The sequence below is a fragment of the Zingiber officinale genome, chromosome 1B (assembly GCF_018446385.1).
Source record: "Zingiber officinale cultivar Zhangliang chromosome 1B, Zo_v1.1, whole genome shotgun sequence".
NCBI classification, from domain to species: domain Eukaryota; kingdom Viridiplantae; phylum Streptophyta; class Magnoliopsida; order Zingiberales; family Zingiberaceae; genus Zingiber; species Zingiber officinale.
The window spans coordinates 12,250,722-12,265,938 of NC_055986.1; the positions used below are offsets into that span (position 1 = coordinate 12,250,722).

The 15,217-nt window shown below is 36.1% G+C and overlaps 2 protein-coding genes across 4 annotated transcripts; both read right to left on the bottom strand.

The window, feature by feature from the left end:
• Positions 1-1,310: 1,310 nt before the first annotated feature.
• On the bottom strand, positions 1,311-2,307 carry LOC122051049 (transcription factor MYB2-like). The gene is made up of 2 exons (XM_042611975.1): positions 2,079-2,307; positions 1,311-1,981 (listed from the first exon to the last, which is right to left on the bottom strand). Exons 1-2 carry the CDS (start codon positions 2,230-2,232, stop codon positions 1,413-1,415), a joined length of 723 nt encoding a protein of 240 aa, XP_042467909.1. The 5' UTR covers positions 2,233-2,307; the 3' UTR covers positions 1,311-1,412.
• A 5,920-nt stretch (positions 2,308-8,227) lies between these two features.
• LOC122051054 (AP-3 complex subunit mu-like) lies at positions 8,228-15,167 on the bottom strand. Of its 3 annotated transcripts, none has more exons than XM_042611986.1 (8): positions 14,979-15,167; positions 14,735-14,837; positions 14,458-14,568; positions 12,766-12,855; positions 10,321-10,568; positions 9,203-9,412; positions 8,892-9,099; positions 8,228-8,638 (listed from the first exon to the last, which is right to left on the bottom strand). In XM_042611986.1, exons 1-8 carry the CDS (start codon positions 15,011-15,013, stop codon positions 8,393-8,395), a joined length of 1,251 nt encoding a protein of 416 aa, XP_042467920.1. In that variant the 5' UTR covers positions 15,014-15,167; the 3' UTR covers positions 8,228-8,392. The 3 variants fall into 3 exon arrangements, 2 of the variants coding, with proteins under 2 accessions (XP_042467920.1, XP_042467927.1); XR_006131314.1 differs by having other exon boundaries at positions 8,477-8,638; positions 8,821-9,099; XM_042611993.1 differs by lacking the exon at positions 14,458-14,568 and having other exon boundaries at positions 14,979-15,153.
• Between the last annotated feature and the right edge of the window lie 50 nt (positions 15,168-15,217).

Consider the following 15,217-nt stretch of genomic DNA (forward strand, 5'->3'; position numbering starts at 1 on the left):
AACACAAATCTTAAATTTGAGCCAAACAATTAACAAATTTGAACCCTAATAAAAATTATCATAAAAATCTAAAATAAATAAATAATATACAATTTCACTCCTTCAATTTAAAAATTTAAATCTACAAGGACAACTCATCACTTAACACTTGCACCGGGGGCGGCACCGGGCATAGAGGTCGACGATAGCAGAGAGGCAGCGACACAGCGACAGAGAAACAATTGAAATTTGAAAGAACCGAACTATCGAAGAGGTGTCATGGATACTATTTTTGTTTGAAATTGAAATTTCATCCTCTCACATTTTTTAAAATTTTTTATTTAAAAAAAAATAGAAGTAGAATAAAAAAACTTAATCGGTCGCTTTTGCCTAGGCGGACGGTTAATGTGGTGACGACTGACGACTAGAGGGCATCGTCTTTAAAAAAGCGAGACGGCGGACTGACACCCATCACTTAGGCGATTCTAAATGGTACCTTTTAAAACACTGTCTAGTGAATCATGTGCTGCAATGTTACCGTCGTCTTCCCACTTATACAGTTGATATTTCCCGTTGTTACTGTAATAGATATATTTGTATATGGTGTTACTCTATTATGAGATTCATTTTCAATGTGTGCTAAATAGGGTCATTGTAGCTGACTAAGCAAACAATTCTGAAAGGACCTCGAGGCGTTGTGCTATCATGCAACGTTGCCATCGTTTTTTTCTCTTTACTTTTAAAACATATGATCATTTTTAAATATATATATATATATATATATATATATATATATATATATATATATATATATATATATATATATATATATATATATATAAATAGACTAATGTATAGTTTATGTGAAAAAAATATGCATATATAATCGAGTTGTTCAGATTTGCTTTTCAGAGGTAAATGAATTTTTAATGAAATTTTAAATTCGAAAAAAGGTCAAACGGAGTTTCTTGAATTTTGAAATTTATAGAATCCAAACAAAAAGAAAAAAAAGCACATTCCTAAATCTACCTATCTGCAGTGACTGATTCAGAAAAAAAAAAAAAAAAAATTGTACAATTAAGGGAACTGGAATTTGTCTTCCTTCTCATTGTCCCTCGTACTGTAACATATTGGTAGAATTTTTCGAGAACAAGGGTGCTAAAACACACCCACACTCCACCTAAATCCACCACTATCTTTCCGGTTCAACCATTCTAATCAATAAATTTCGATCTAAGAGATATTTAATTTAATGATTTTAGTGGATATATTTAAAATAAAGATTGGAGTATAAATTTATGTATATATCAGGATTTAACCTTCACGAAAAATTATAACAAAAAAATTGCTCTGTTTTTTTTCTTTGCAGCAATCAAAATTACAAATTTGATAAATACTATTTTTCGTTTTTTCTTCCCGAAAACAGAGGGGCACTACCACAGCTGTTCCTGCGACCAAATGTCTTCTACGCTCCATAGATTCTCCGTCCACATGCTCTGGTCAAAGTCGGGCAACACCAGGTCATCATACGCCGACTCCAACCAGCCGCTATCGTCCCCCGCCACCGTAGCAACCCCGGCGTCCTCGCAGCCGTCGGAGACCGGAGGCGGAGACAGCTCCATCCCGAACGAGTCCGACGGACTCGTCGGTTTCCCGGGGCCAAGCCCCGGTTCCTCAGAGGCGCCGGTGGCGGCGCCGGCCCGGATGCGCTCGACGAGGCGGGGCACCCACAGGTAGCGCATCACGTCCCTGAACTTCTTGCTGTTGACGTCGCACTTGAGCTGCTTCGCGTGCTTCAGCACGCGCGTCCGCCAGTAGTTCTTGATCTCGTTGTCAGTCCGCCCGGGCAGGTGCTGCGCGATCTTGGACCACCGGTTCCCCCAGCGGCAGTGGAGCTCGAGGATGAGCAGCTGCTCCTCTGGGGTGATGTTTCCGCGGCGGACGTCGGGGCGGAGATAGTTCAGCCATCGGAGGCGGCAGCTCTTTCCCGTTCGCCTCAGCCCTGTAGTCAGTCAGTCAGTCAGTTAGCTAGTTAACAACGGATCGATTAGAATCGATCTACTAAGGTAAGGCACGTGTACGGACAGCGAATTAATTACCTGCGCAACGAGCCAGGGAATTCCACCGGCCTTCGCCGTGAGCAGTGATATAATTCATGAGGACAAGGTCTTCCTCCACCGTCCACGGTCCTCTCCTCAAGTCCATCTCCTCGCTCTGTAGCCCCGTGGAACTGATGCCCTCTTGGAACTCCATAAATGAGTAACTGGGAAGAAACTGGGTGTGGATGGGAGAACGAGTTTGGATTGGGGATATTTTGTAGCAGGGGGGAAGGGGAATGCGCTTCTATATATATATGTATATTAGAGACACGGCATTAAGGACAGTCGGTGCCCTTGACGAAACCCAAGTGGTGGCCTAGCTAGCTAGCTAGCTAACCTGTAAAACATTTGACTTCTTTCCCTCGGATTTCCCCGCTCGCAACAACGGACGGTTCATTTGTCTATTCTTAGATCAGGAAAATACATATTCGATCTTTTTTTTAATTAATCTTTTTATTTAACCCAGTAAATAAATTTTTAAAATATTTAAATCATATATGATTATTTTAAAATGATCAAATCACATATTTATTTCTTATTTTATACTCATCTTTACATCAATTCGATTGAAAAAATAAATCAGTTGAATCGATTCCATTCTGTTTAAAAAATCTATTAGTCGATTTCGACTAAAATCGACTGATGAATCTAAAGACCTCGGAATGATATGAAATTAATTCTATACGTTCGTCTAATTCTATTGATTGTATAAATACTATCAAATATCAATTTGACACAATATATTGAGAATAATAATTTTTGAATGTGAATTAATTTTTTGGATACATCCGTGTTCAAAAAATTAATGCTCTCAATATATCGCGACAATTGATATTTGATAATTATTTTATAATCAGGAGAGCTAGACGAACATGATTTCATGTCATTTCAAGGTTGAAACCAGCTAATGGACATAGAGACTTTGAAATGATATGAAATCAATTTTTATGTGTTTATCTAGTTCTTCTAATTGTAAAGTTATTATCGAATATCAACTTGTCATAATAGACTGAGAGCAGTGATTTTTTAAATATGGATGTATTCGAAAAACTAATTTATGTTAAAAAAACACTACTCTCAATATATTAGCTCAAATTGATATTTGATTGTATTTTTACAATTAGAAGAACTATACGAACATATAGGAATTGATTTTATATCATTCTAAAGTCTCTAAGTCTATCAATCGATTTCGGCCGAAACTGACAAATGGACCTAGAGATCTTGAAATGACATAAAATTAGTTTTTATATATTCATCTAGTTCTTCTGATTGTAAAAATATTATCGAATATCAATTTGTCATAATATATTGAGAGCGGTGATTTTTTGAACACAAATGTATCTAAAAAACTAATTTATGTTCAAAAAATCACTACTCTCAATATATTAGGTCAAATTAATGTTTGATAGTATTTTTGTAATTAGGAGAACTAGACGAATATATAGGAATTGATTTAATATCATTCCGAGATCTCTAGATCCATTAGTCGATTTCGGTAGAAACCGGTTATTTTTTGAATACGAGTTAATTTTTTAAATATATTCATATTTAAAAAATCACTGCTCTTAATATATTGGATCAAATTGATGTTTGATACTATTTTTACAATTAGGAAAACTAGACGAATACATAGAAACTTGTTTCATGTCATTTTAAGGTCTCTAATTATCCATCAGCTGGTTTCGACTAAAATCGGCTGATGGAAATAAATACCTCAAAATGACATAAAACAAATTACTATGTGTTCGTCTAGTTCTCCCGATTGTAAAAATACTATCAAACATCAATTTTATTAAATATACCGAGAGCAGTAATTTTTTAAACATGAATTAATTTTTTAAATATATTTATATTTTAAAAATCATTACTTTTAATATATTGAGTAAAATTAATGTTTCATGACATTTTTAGAATCAGAAGAATTAGATAAATATATATGAACTGATTTTATATCATTTCGAGGTCTTTAGTTCTATCAATCAATTTTGACTAAACTTAATGGATGAATTTTTTCAAACATATAAAAATAATCAATTCAACTAGAAAATATTTCTAGTCGAATTGATTTGGGGCCGAGGGTAAAATAAAAAGTGGGTATATATGATTTGGATATTTTAAAATTTTATTTACTAGATTTGATAAAAAAAAACTGTTTTTTATTCGATAATTACGAAACATTTACTACTGGTGATGTAATTGTTCATAGAATGTAATCGAACTTGTTCTGTATATTCAGTTCAAACTCAATAACCAACACGCATGCCACACTTGTTAGGACCAAAATCATATCTCAGTCATTTCACCGGCCATCGTAGCACAGCTAATGGAGTCGGCGATTTCTTCCAAGTGGACACGCGACCGCCTGTCTAATCCATCGAATGCGCATCCTCAAAACACTAGACGATAAGAGACTCACTGCGGTAAATAAAGGGGATTACGTGGATCCAATTCCTCAGCTTCTCTTTCTGACCGTTATGACTCACTGCATCGACCACATTCTTCAGTCTCCCTCATTCCGTGCTCAGACCACGATTATCCAAGAATCTGGAACGTAACTGTCAGGCCACGTCTATCCACTCAGGTAGCTGTTACAGGCTTCTCCGCCCTTGTCTATATTAGTTTTTTTTCCTCTACTATTCTTCCTTCCTCATTTAATCTGCCCCTTCAGGCCACGGATGTCAAAGTTAGAGACGATGATTTCTCACCGACGTCGGTTCTGGGCCAACCGACGCAGATAAATGTACGAGATTTGAGAAATACAGCATATGTACAAACGAATCAGAGTCTTTTGGTTCACATGCCCGACACTGTTGGTGATTTGGTGATTTAAAAAGTAAGTGCGTGGTTTAGTAAATTACCAAAACATCAAATAATTGACAGTGAAGCGCGTGAGCTTTTCCCAAAAGTGGCTACTAATTTACAAGTTTAATTAAGAATGCTTCATGATTAGGAGATAAGGCATACAAAAGGGAGGATGATGCTTGCTTCTTTTTTGTGAGTAATGGTGGCGGAAGATAATGCATGGATGATGATGCTTAACTAGGATTTACAAATTATTTTTTCCAAAATAAAGTTGCATGTGATTTTGCAATGGTAATTGTTGGAAAAAAATAATATGTTGTCGGAGATTTACGGATATTAGTAGAATTTAAGTTACACTGAATTTAATTTAATTTACAGTCAAAATGATCTGAGCGGATAATTTCAGGCTGTCAGCAGAGGTTGATTTCTGTAATGTGTAGAAGATCAGACTAATTCACCGAGCGGGCAGACCATATCGACAGTCCAAAGCGGCAGGGCAGGTCTGCAGAATGGCAAACTAGATCAACAGGACAAGTCTGCAGAGCGATAGACCAGAGTGGCAGGGTAGGTTTGCAGGGCGGTAGACCAAAGCGACAGACCAGAGCGACAGACCAGATCGGCAGGGCATGTCTGCATGGCAATAGACCAGAGCGACAAACCAGAGCGGCAGGGCAGGTCAGTAGACCAGAGCGACAGACCAAAGCGGCAGGACAAGTTTGTAGGGCAGTAGACCAGAGCGACAGGGCAGGTATGCAGGGCAATAGACTAGAGCGAGTAGACTGGTCGACTTGGCGGACGAAAAGATCGACCGGGAAAATTGACCGAGGCCTACGAGAGTCGCAATTTCCTTGAAACAGATTCACTCACCTCCTGCTGTGCTTCGAGGCTCATAAGGGTCGTCTGTTTCCCAAGATACAACGACCGATCGTGAATCCGACCAAGCACTGGTGGTCGCGGTGAACTGCACGCCCACGCATGAAAGAGAATATCTCCCCATGCATTTGTTCACATTCTTAATGCATGTGAATCAATATAAACAAACAAAAATATCTTAAAATTTTCAATGTGGAATTAAAATTCTATTCACAATAAAACCTCTTTCCCCTACTATTTATTCTCCATTCACTTATTCAACAAAAACGTCAATACAACAATAGTGGAGGCTTGAAAGCCAACGAAAACGTTGTGTATTAGCGTATATTGGAGATATTACTCAGCAATGGTGCAAAACGCTGTATGAATTACTAATGCGGGCTACCTACCAATCTCATCGACACTACATATGCGTTTATGTAGTCAACCCAAGCCGCTTGCAAGTTGTTTAAGTGCCCGTATCAAGGGCATGTTCATACTTCAGTTTTGTTTCAAAGTTATGTACTTGTGTCGAAATAGGAAGCTACATGGATGCTTCTCGGAGTACGGGTCGCAGTGAGCTCGCGTAGTATGGTCAATCCATCGTGTATCGATTGTCAACTGCATGAGTGCAAGTTGTGATCCCATGGAGTGCGTGGAAGCCTCATGCGCTAGAATCCTGGTCCCACTCGACTGTGGCTTTTGGATGAAAAACAACACATGGAAAGATTTGCCTCAGATTGTGCCGCGGCACGCAATGGATTCTCTGCGTTTGCAAACCTAGGCCAGGGGTTACTTTTTGGCCGTCAATCCGAGTCGTGGCCATTGAATTGATTAAAAAACTGATGATTAAAATAGTGTTTATGGATTCAATCAACTGTTAGAGGCATTTTTTAAAAGGTATTTCGTCTTTGGAATAATTGACGCCGACTAGCCGAGTGACAAAGCTATCAAAGTCACTGAGTGGAACAGCGATACAGCTTAGAAAAATAAAATGGTGCTCCGAGCCTCTTGAACCAAGGACCATATATATCATAAAATGTATCCGTGTGTACGATAATAATAAAATTCTTCTTCAATAAAATGACTTATTTATAGTAATAAAATTCTGCTATTTGTTTATAAGTACGTAATTAAGGAGAAGAGTTTGACAGATGAAATTTTAAATTCATGTATATTATAGAGATAAAATGAGAAAGTGATAACCTTCTGTCAAAAATCGAACGGTTTTTTATCGAATAAAAGTTTTCAAAATGTTTAAATCATGTATTTTAGTTTTAAAATGGTTAAATCATGTATTAAATTTCAATTTTACATTTGTTCATGTTTCTAGTCAATTGTTACCATTGTAGCAGTTAGATCGATTAATTTTATAATTTTAAAAAATAAATAATTCATATTTAAAAAATTATTATTCTTAATATAGTGACTTAAATTAATATTTAAGAATATTTATATAATAAAAAAAATTAGATGAATACATAAAAATTGGTTCATAGCTCTCTAGATTCATTAACTTCTAGAAAACTTAGAATGACATATAGAAATCGGTTGATAGATCTAGAGAACTTGGAATAATATGAAATCAGTTCGTATGTATTCGTCTAGTTCTCCTAATTATATAAATGTACTCAAATATAAATTTGACTCATTATATTATGAGCGATGATTTTTTAAATATGAATTAATTATTTTTTCGATTTAACTTTAGTAGAGAACAATAATAGGTGTAAAAATAAAATTGGGTATATGCTTTAGTATTTTTAAAATTAAAATACGTGATTTAGATATTTTAAAAATGTTTTTATGTGATTCGATAAAAAATTGAAAATACAAACATAAATATATATTCTCTGATAAATGAAGGACGTATTAATTTTGGTTTAATGCCTAAAAATACGTGGGACGATGAAGCATGCAACGTGTGGATTGCTGGCAATTGCCTTTTCCTTATTTGAGCAGTTGTACTACAGTTTATTGGTGGAGAAGCCTCAATCTGACATATATGTGCTTGCTTGTTGAACTTTCTGTCAAACTATGGTGAAGTCCTAAACTAAAAAGAAGAGAAAAAGGGGCACATGATTCTTGCTTAAGGTCAATGGAGTGTGAGATGGAACAAGAAATGAAGAAGAAATTAACGAGTGTCAGCTTCTTTTGTTGACACAGAGCAAAAAGAATAAACGAAAAGGTCAGAAGGAAAGAAGAAAAAGAGAGAAAAAATTATTGCAGCGAGGAGATAGTGGAGGAGAAGCTATTACCTTTTACTTGTAAATCATGTCCTTTTCATTTTCTTTTTGGAAACGGAACCTTTTTCTAGTAATGCCAACATTTTATAACAGAATTTAAGCTCAAACAGAGCAAATTATTTGTGCTGTTTAAGATCAATATTTTATAACAAAATTTGAGATAAAAATGGAACCTTTTTTCTAGTAAGACATTCGCTTGGTTTATGGTTCAGAATAGTTCCATTTGAAAGAAAGTCAAGAAGTATCTGACGAGTATCACAAGAGCATTACGCTCTGTAAAAGCTCAAGTTAACTTCCATAGGTTATATAGGCAACATAGCAATCTGACTAGAAAATCCAGAAATATATCATGATTATACTACCATAGTACTTGCTATAATAAATTAGTAACATGGTATGAGAGCAAAGATCTCAGGACCTCACTTCATATTCTCCAGATTGAGTGAGGGCTCGAAAACCTTTATAAGGTTCACTTGGTGTATTTTTAACATCTAGTCTGTGTATTTGCAAGCCTGAGGATGCAACCCCCATGATCCTAAATCCAACTCGAAAAACTGGGAACACATGCAATTTCTCCAGATCTGCCTCAAGAACTAAATTGCCCGACAGACATGGGGATTTGCCTTTGGGCACTTGCCCGATTGACCAGCGGCAAGTCTGTAAGAATGAAAGAAAAACACCATGATGTGAGCAAAGATAAGAAAACGCCCAGACAAGGGAACTCGTGGGAAGATTTTGAAATGTGGCATCAGTGCTAGTGCATCCAAGGAAAAATTTTTGAAAAAGAAAATCTGAAAAGTTCATATAACTGAACATCCTGATAAAATTACTAATGGTACCAATTTCATCCAGTGTTCCAACTATTCTGACTAAACTGATCATTCTTTTTGGGCACCGATCACGTACTCACCTTGTCTGCTAGAATGTTCACCGTGCCATGATTTGGGGTGAAGTTTGCTGATGAGACACAAAGTGGCAGCTGAAATTGCACTGTTATCGAATCAATTGTTTTCCCAGGATCATTGTGTATTCCAACCAAAACACTAATACGGGAATGTCCTGCATTGGATGTCAACTGTGGCTTCACATAGATTGGCGTGCTCTTGAGTTTTTTAACTCTGACCAAAGATACAAAGCACCAGAATTGTTATACAAACTCATGTCGAAGGATACACAAGGACGAGAAGTTTATTTAATGCATCTACAAAACAAAATAAGAACCTGTAACTCATCAGCCTAAATTCCCCATCAGGAGGCACAAAAGAAAGGATTTGATCAGCTTCCCAAGGGCGAAATCGAACACATGGATGGAATCTTACATCATTTAAGATTGAAGGGTTTGAAAATGACAAAGTCAAATCAGGAAGACCAGGGAGATGAGAATTTACTTGAACTTCACCATATATCTCACATTTCACTAGAATCCCATCCCTGAAGATGCAAATCAAACAATCAAAATATGTTTCATTATCATATGCCAAATGAAAGAGTTCAAAATTTTATCTTTGAATTCCAAATATGGAATATCATTCACAACATTTTTGAGATTTATCAAAACCTAAAATTATGCGATAACAGTGATTTTGTAAATGTCGCTACAAGAACATGCAAATATATTAATGTGCCATGTATATGGTGAGTTGCTGAGCATGTTAAGTAAAACACAAACAAATGGCGCAGTGTCCTATCAGTACAAACACCAGTGCCTAGTAAAAGAGAAGGAAAAAAAGGTTATGGGAAAGATAAAGATCACAAGTTAGAGAAAAAATCATAGGCAACAATTTGTGAATCTCTAAGGATTAAAAAGAACATCTTCATCATCCAAAAAAACAAAAAACAAAAAAAGAAGGAAAGTACATAAGTAAATGGATTGAGAAAGTAAAAGACTATAACTCAGTTTGAAGTTGCTATCGAGTGTGTCTCATATCCTAAACAAGCTCCAGTTAAATATCTAGATTCTAGAACAATTCACCTGACAAGATAAGGCAGCAACAATAAGCTATGCTGGCCCTCAAATATACAAATATACTTTTATGATCTACTTAAGCAGCTCAACATGAACAAAACACTCATTGACCTATGAGTTGCACAGAACTATAGTAGTAAGATTCACGTTACCAACCGATTATAAAGAAAAGGAAAAGAGATGTAAGTAACTTAAGAACGAAAAAAGGCAAGTAAAGACTTAATTTACATGGATTCTGCATAACAAAGGTTTATGAATAAAGAAAAGTCTGGATGTGAGAAATTAGCAATTGCTAGCAACGTATTGACAAAATAACAAGTCCAAAACATTGATATGAAGAAGAATACTACAGAGAGGGATTCTGCATCAGAACCTGTTAAAGATTGCATCCATCTCCTCAACAAGGTTCACATAAACTTCATTGCTAGAATGCTTTGTGTTAATTTTTCTCCATGGGATAGAAGATGCTGTGGCATCAGGAAGTTTAGTGCTGACATTGGAATTTTTACCAGTCACAACGCTTAACATTTTGCTAACAATATTTGGTGGGGCTAGCATTTCCCTCAAGATATTTGGTTCTGTTGTAAGAGGAACACCATTATCCATCATTTCATCCAGAAGCTGAAATAATAGCAAATACCTCATTATTTTATTTAAAAAATATTTGTTATTTACCAAGAAGAACCCAACTAGAGAAGAAAATTTGTTCAATAAGTCTGAAATAGCTATTGGTCACAGGAACCAATCAATATCAAACTGCAAAATTTCTGTTGCATTATTTGAGATTGATGCACTTGATTAAATTTCAGATCTTCAAAAACCTTACAAATATACAATTGCTAGCTTTGTGATATGTAGAAACAAAATAAACCACCCTAAGAAATTAGGGGAACCAACTTGAAAGCTGATTTACTTTTGGAAAAAGTTGTTAAGAAATTCTAGCTTAGCCTGGAAATTGTATTGAGATGAAACAAATCTAGATATCTAGTAGTCTCTTAATTGGTATTAAATTTAACAATCGGAAGATTGAAAATACTCTTTTTCACTTATGTAAGTTAATCTCAAATTCAGTACATCCACACCTACTTAACTTGAGAACACATGACATCTGAATCTATTTAAAGATATATTTTCTAGAATTTGTTAGTGTGTCACTGTGTTGACACTCGAAGTCTCCCAAGTTCTTGTTCATTCTAGAGTTACCTCCCAAAAGTTCCCCACCTAGATCATGCCACAATCAATATGACAAGTGATTCCATACCCATCCATCAACTGAATCACGCCAGAAACTAGACTGTTAACTCCCACAAGTTTTCTACCAATGAATACATGAACCTAATGAGCTTATCACCCATGCTCAAAGAAAAAAGAACCATTCAGGAGAGTACAAGTATATATGCATCCAATTTTCTTTAATGCTTGGAGCGCTTGAATTCCTAGATAAATAGATCAGTTTTAGTTGCAAGCATGTAAGCCTTCCCTAGTCTGAGTATAGCCGAATTTCAGCCTTCTAATGATAATCAAGTGAGGGATTAAAGTCAAGGACAAACAAGCTTAAAGTATCAATTGGCACAATTGACTTTGTAACACAAATGTTACCTCAAAAAAAAAAAAACTTTGGAAAGTAAGCTTAATGAACCAAACAAGTTCTCTTGATGATATATCATTTCTTAAGCTAGCAAATAATTTGAGAATTCAGAGAAATATTCAGGATAAAAAATTCAACTATAAGCTACAGAAATACCTCAAAGAACATTCAAAAATATACCTTAATTCAGGGTCCATGATTTTCAGAGTCTACAAAAGTATATATCCATTGGAACACAAAAACATTGGTTGAGTGGTTAGTTTCAACAAAAATTCAAAATAATGTTCGAGTTGTTGTTTCAGTCAATAGCCGGAATAGTATAATTTTAGTATCATACTATCATGTTGTGTCTATACTTGGCATACTTTGGTACACTTCAATGTGTGCCAAGATCAACTCGTGAGCTATAATCCTATAATATTCTCTATTCAACTTTGTTTACGTCCAAAAATAAATGTAGAAGTAGAAAGTTATTGAATAAAAAATTTGAAAGGACCAAGTTAGAATAGTAACATGCATCTTGACTAATGATTATGGCCAAAATAACTGTCGTGTATTGGATAAGAGCTTTGGTTCTAGTAGTATCCTAGTGAGATCATCAATATAATTTTCCAAGACTCAAATTAAATACTTCTTTTGGATATCTAGAATTAGAACTAGTTCTTTTATATAGCTAAAAATATATATCAGGGTTTAACAACACGACTAAAATTAGAAAAGACAGGTGAAATATATGAATCATCTTGATTCCTTTAACTTTGATGTCATTCTTCTTTTCTATTGCTAGTGCTTTAATAGGTGCATACCTCTTCCCTCCTTTTTTAGAGTATCTCATCTCCTCCCCCGTTACCTACAAGCGAAATTGAAGCATAAGTTAAAGGAAAGAAGATGCTTCTGTCGCAATCCAAGACAAACCCACTCTTAGTCGGTGTCACCAAAACTATGTTGGCATGGGTGTCAAAATGACATTTATCCTACCTAAATAGGTCAATGTCTATAATGATACATTTTGAGCATTCTGAATTATGCCCACCAACACTTGAAAACAAATGGTCAAACTTTAACTTGCTCAACCAAGTACTTGATGCTAAATCATCAATCAGTCAACTGCCATTAGCACAAAGTATTCCATGTTTATGTTACAACAAAAGAGTTTTTTTTTGCATGAACTACAATGAAAATATGGGATCGAAAGCCATAGTTATTTATAAAAGGAACTAGGCAACATACCTCATATACAATTACAAAATTATCCTTGATCACATCCTCATTTAATCCTCCTAGATAATCAGTCAAAACATCTGCCACTCTACAAAGGAACTGCAAAAGTGAAATAAAGAAAGGTTACCAAACAACTGTTCTCAAATATAAAACATTACTTAGTACACAATATGAAGCACAGTGAACAAAATTAGACAGAAATATTTAATGATGAATTTACTACATGAATCAGACTCAGTGATCTAGGAGTGGTTATAACAAATAACTTTTCAGAATAAAAAAGTTTATATAGAAGATTTTGGTGCTTGTGATTGAAATACAATTCCTAATTCTTTTTTCCTACAGATGTTCTACAACTATCAGATTTGCAGATGGAAGCTTATTTTACTTGATAAAATCTCAAGGAACAATTTGGGCACCTAAAATTAACATGCAGCTGGGCTACAATGCACATCTCACAGATTTAATCATCTCATACTCAATAGAAAAACACCAAAGTGAACTCTCAATGTTGCCAAGATCCATCCCATGCTTTTGAGATTAACACCCCGCGATGAAACAAGGTCATGTTGTCAAAGAGGAAGTTTGAGCATCAAAATTTCATACACAACCTTCATAAGCCACCTGCAGTCTTGAAATTGTATGCAGATTTTAAATTTGGGTAACACCATAAAGAGTCTTCCATTTTGTAGACCTGATCTAATGAAGGCAGGGAGTGATCACTTAGGCAAGAAGCTTGAATAAGGTGTAGTTCCTAGTAGGTTTCTAGCACATAAGGGGCAAAGATGAATGAAAGCACACACACTGAAGTGGGGAAAGTGTGATTGGGCTATGGGTGCAACTTGCTTAATTGTATTGTGTAGGTACTCTTGATAACAAGGTGGTTTTTGGTGTAAGTTGTTGAGTTCTCCACAAAAACTCCAAAGTGTCCTTGGTGTGGAGCAATTCTGGGATGGGTGGCATCTTGAGAAGCTCATTATCTTAAAATATATATTCGACTATGAGACAAAATTATGAGGCCAATAGCATAAAATGTTACATATTGGTATTGAGTAGGACTGCTATAGTAGGTGTGTAATTCTAGGAAGAACCAACAAAAGCTAGTGGGCCCTAATTATCGAATATGATGAGGGAGGGAGTGATTGAAGGGTAGATAGCACAACAAGATATGGCTCCCAACAAACGTATCTACTAAGGAGATGTCTTTTGATAGAATTGTCTTCCACGAGGAAAACATAGTTAAGTGTGCTAGGAGTGGAGCAATTCTGAGATTGGATGACCTCCACGGGAATTCCTTACCTTGAAGTCCTACTCCACTGTAGGACAAAACCACGAGGCTTATAGTAATGAATGTTGGTCAAAGCGGATAAACTTTAATGTTACCAAGTACATGGTGTATTACAAATGCGCGATTAGAAGGAGGACAATCTCTTTTCAGAAATATCTCTCTTAAGGTAAGAGCAATGCCTTAAATCATTTTAGCCACCAGTCCAACCTAACTTAATCGACACAACTGAAGGAAGATTGACAACTGACAGTATAACAGAATGAACAACAACTTTCCTTTGAGGAAATACTTAGCCTCTCCAAATATTAATTCCTGCTCATAGTTCAAAGCGGGGAAACAACCTATGAAATTCGTGAGAATTTGAATTCCTGCTCATAGATCCATATAGTCAGAAGAGGTGATTAAACACGCACCTCGATACCCATTAGTGGAGGCATTTCGACCTGAGTACACGCCAAAAAGACGATCCCATCTCGAAAGACTTGAAAGAGGTAATGCGTTGGAGATGCAATCACAGGCAAAATCTAATTCATCACGGGACAAACATGTGGATTAAGCAATAAGGAAATCATAATAAAAAACAACCGTCTGGATTGCGGTAAGCAAAGTGCTTAATCCAATCATAATTAAATTTATGCGGCGTTAACCAATTTTTAACTGATGTTTATACTGATTCAGATTTTTCTTTACCATGGAGGGATCACCGCCTTGGGAGAGGACGTAATCCCAGAACCAAGAGCAAATGGAGCGATCCACGTGGTGCCCGGTCATCTGCTTCTCGAGCATGACCTCCCTGCAGCAATCCAACAGCGCGAAATTAGTTTGCAATTCAACGCCAAGATGAAATCGGAACAATAGACAAGCAGCCACCATGTGGAAACATGGTTAGGCCGTCCTGATCAGAGGTGAATAGCATAGATAAGGGGAAGATTACCCGGCGTCCGAAAGGAAGAATATACACTGAAGCATCTTCAAGCTATCAATCCTGATCCCCAAAACTCGATATGAAAGAGTCAAGTTCGCCGTCGCTCTGCATCGGCGACGCCGGGGGAAATCGGTGGTCAGAAAGCGGCTGATTCACATCGAAGGCGAAAAAAGGTCGAAACTAATGGGCCGTTTCAACGGGCCGGCCGAGGTAGATAGACCTGGTAGACTGTTCAAATAATTTTTATA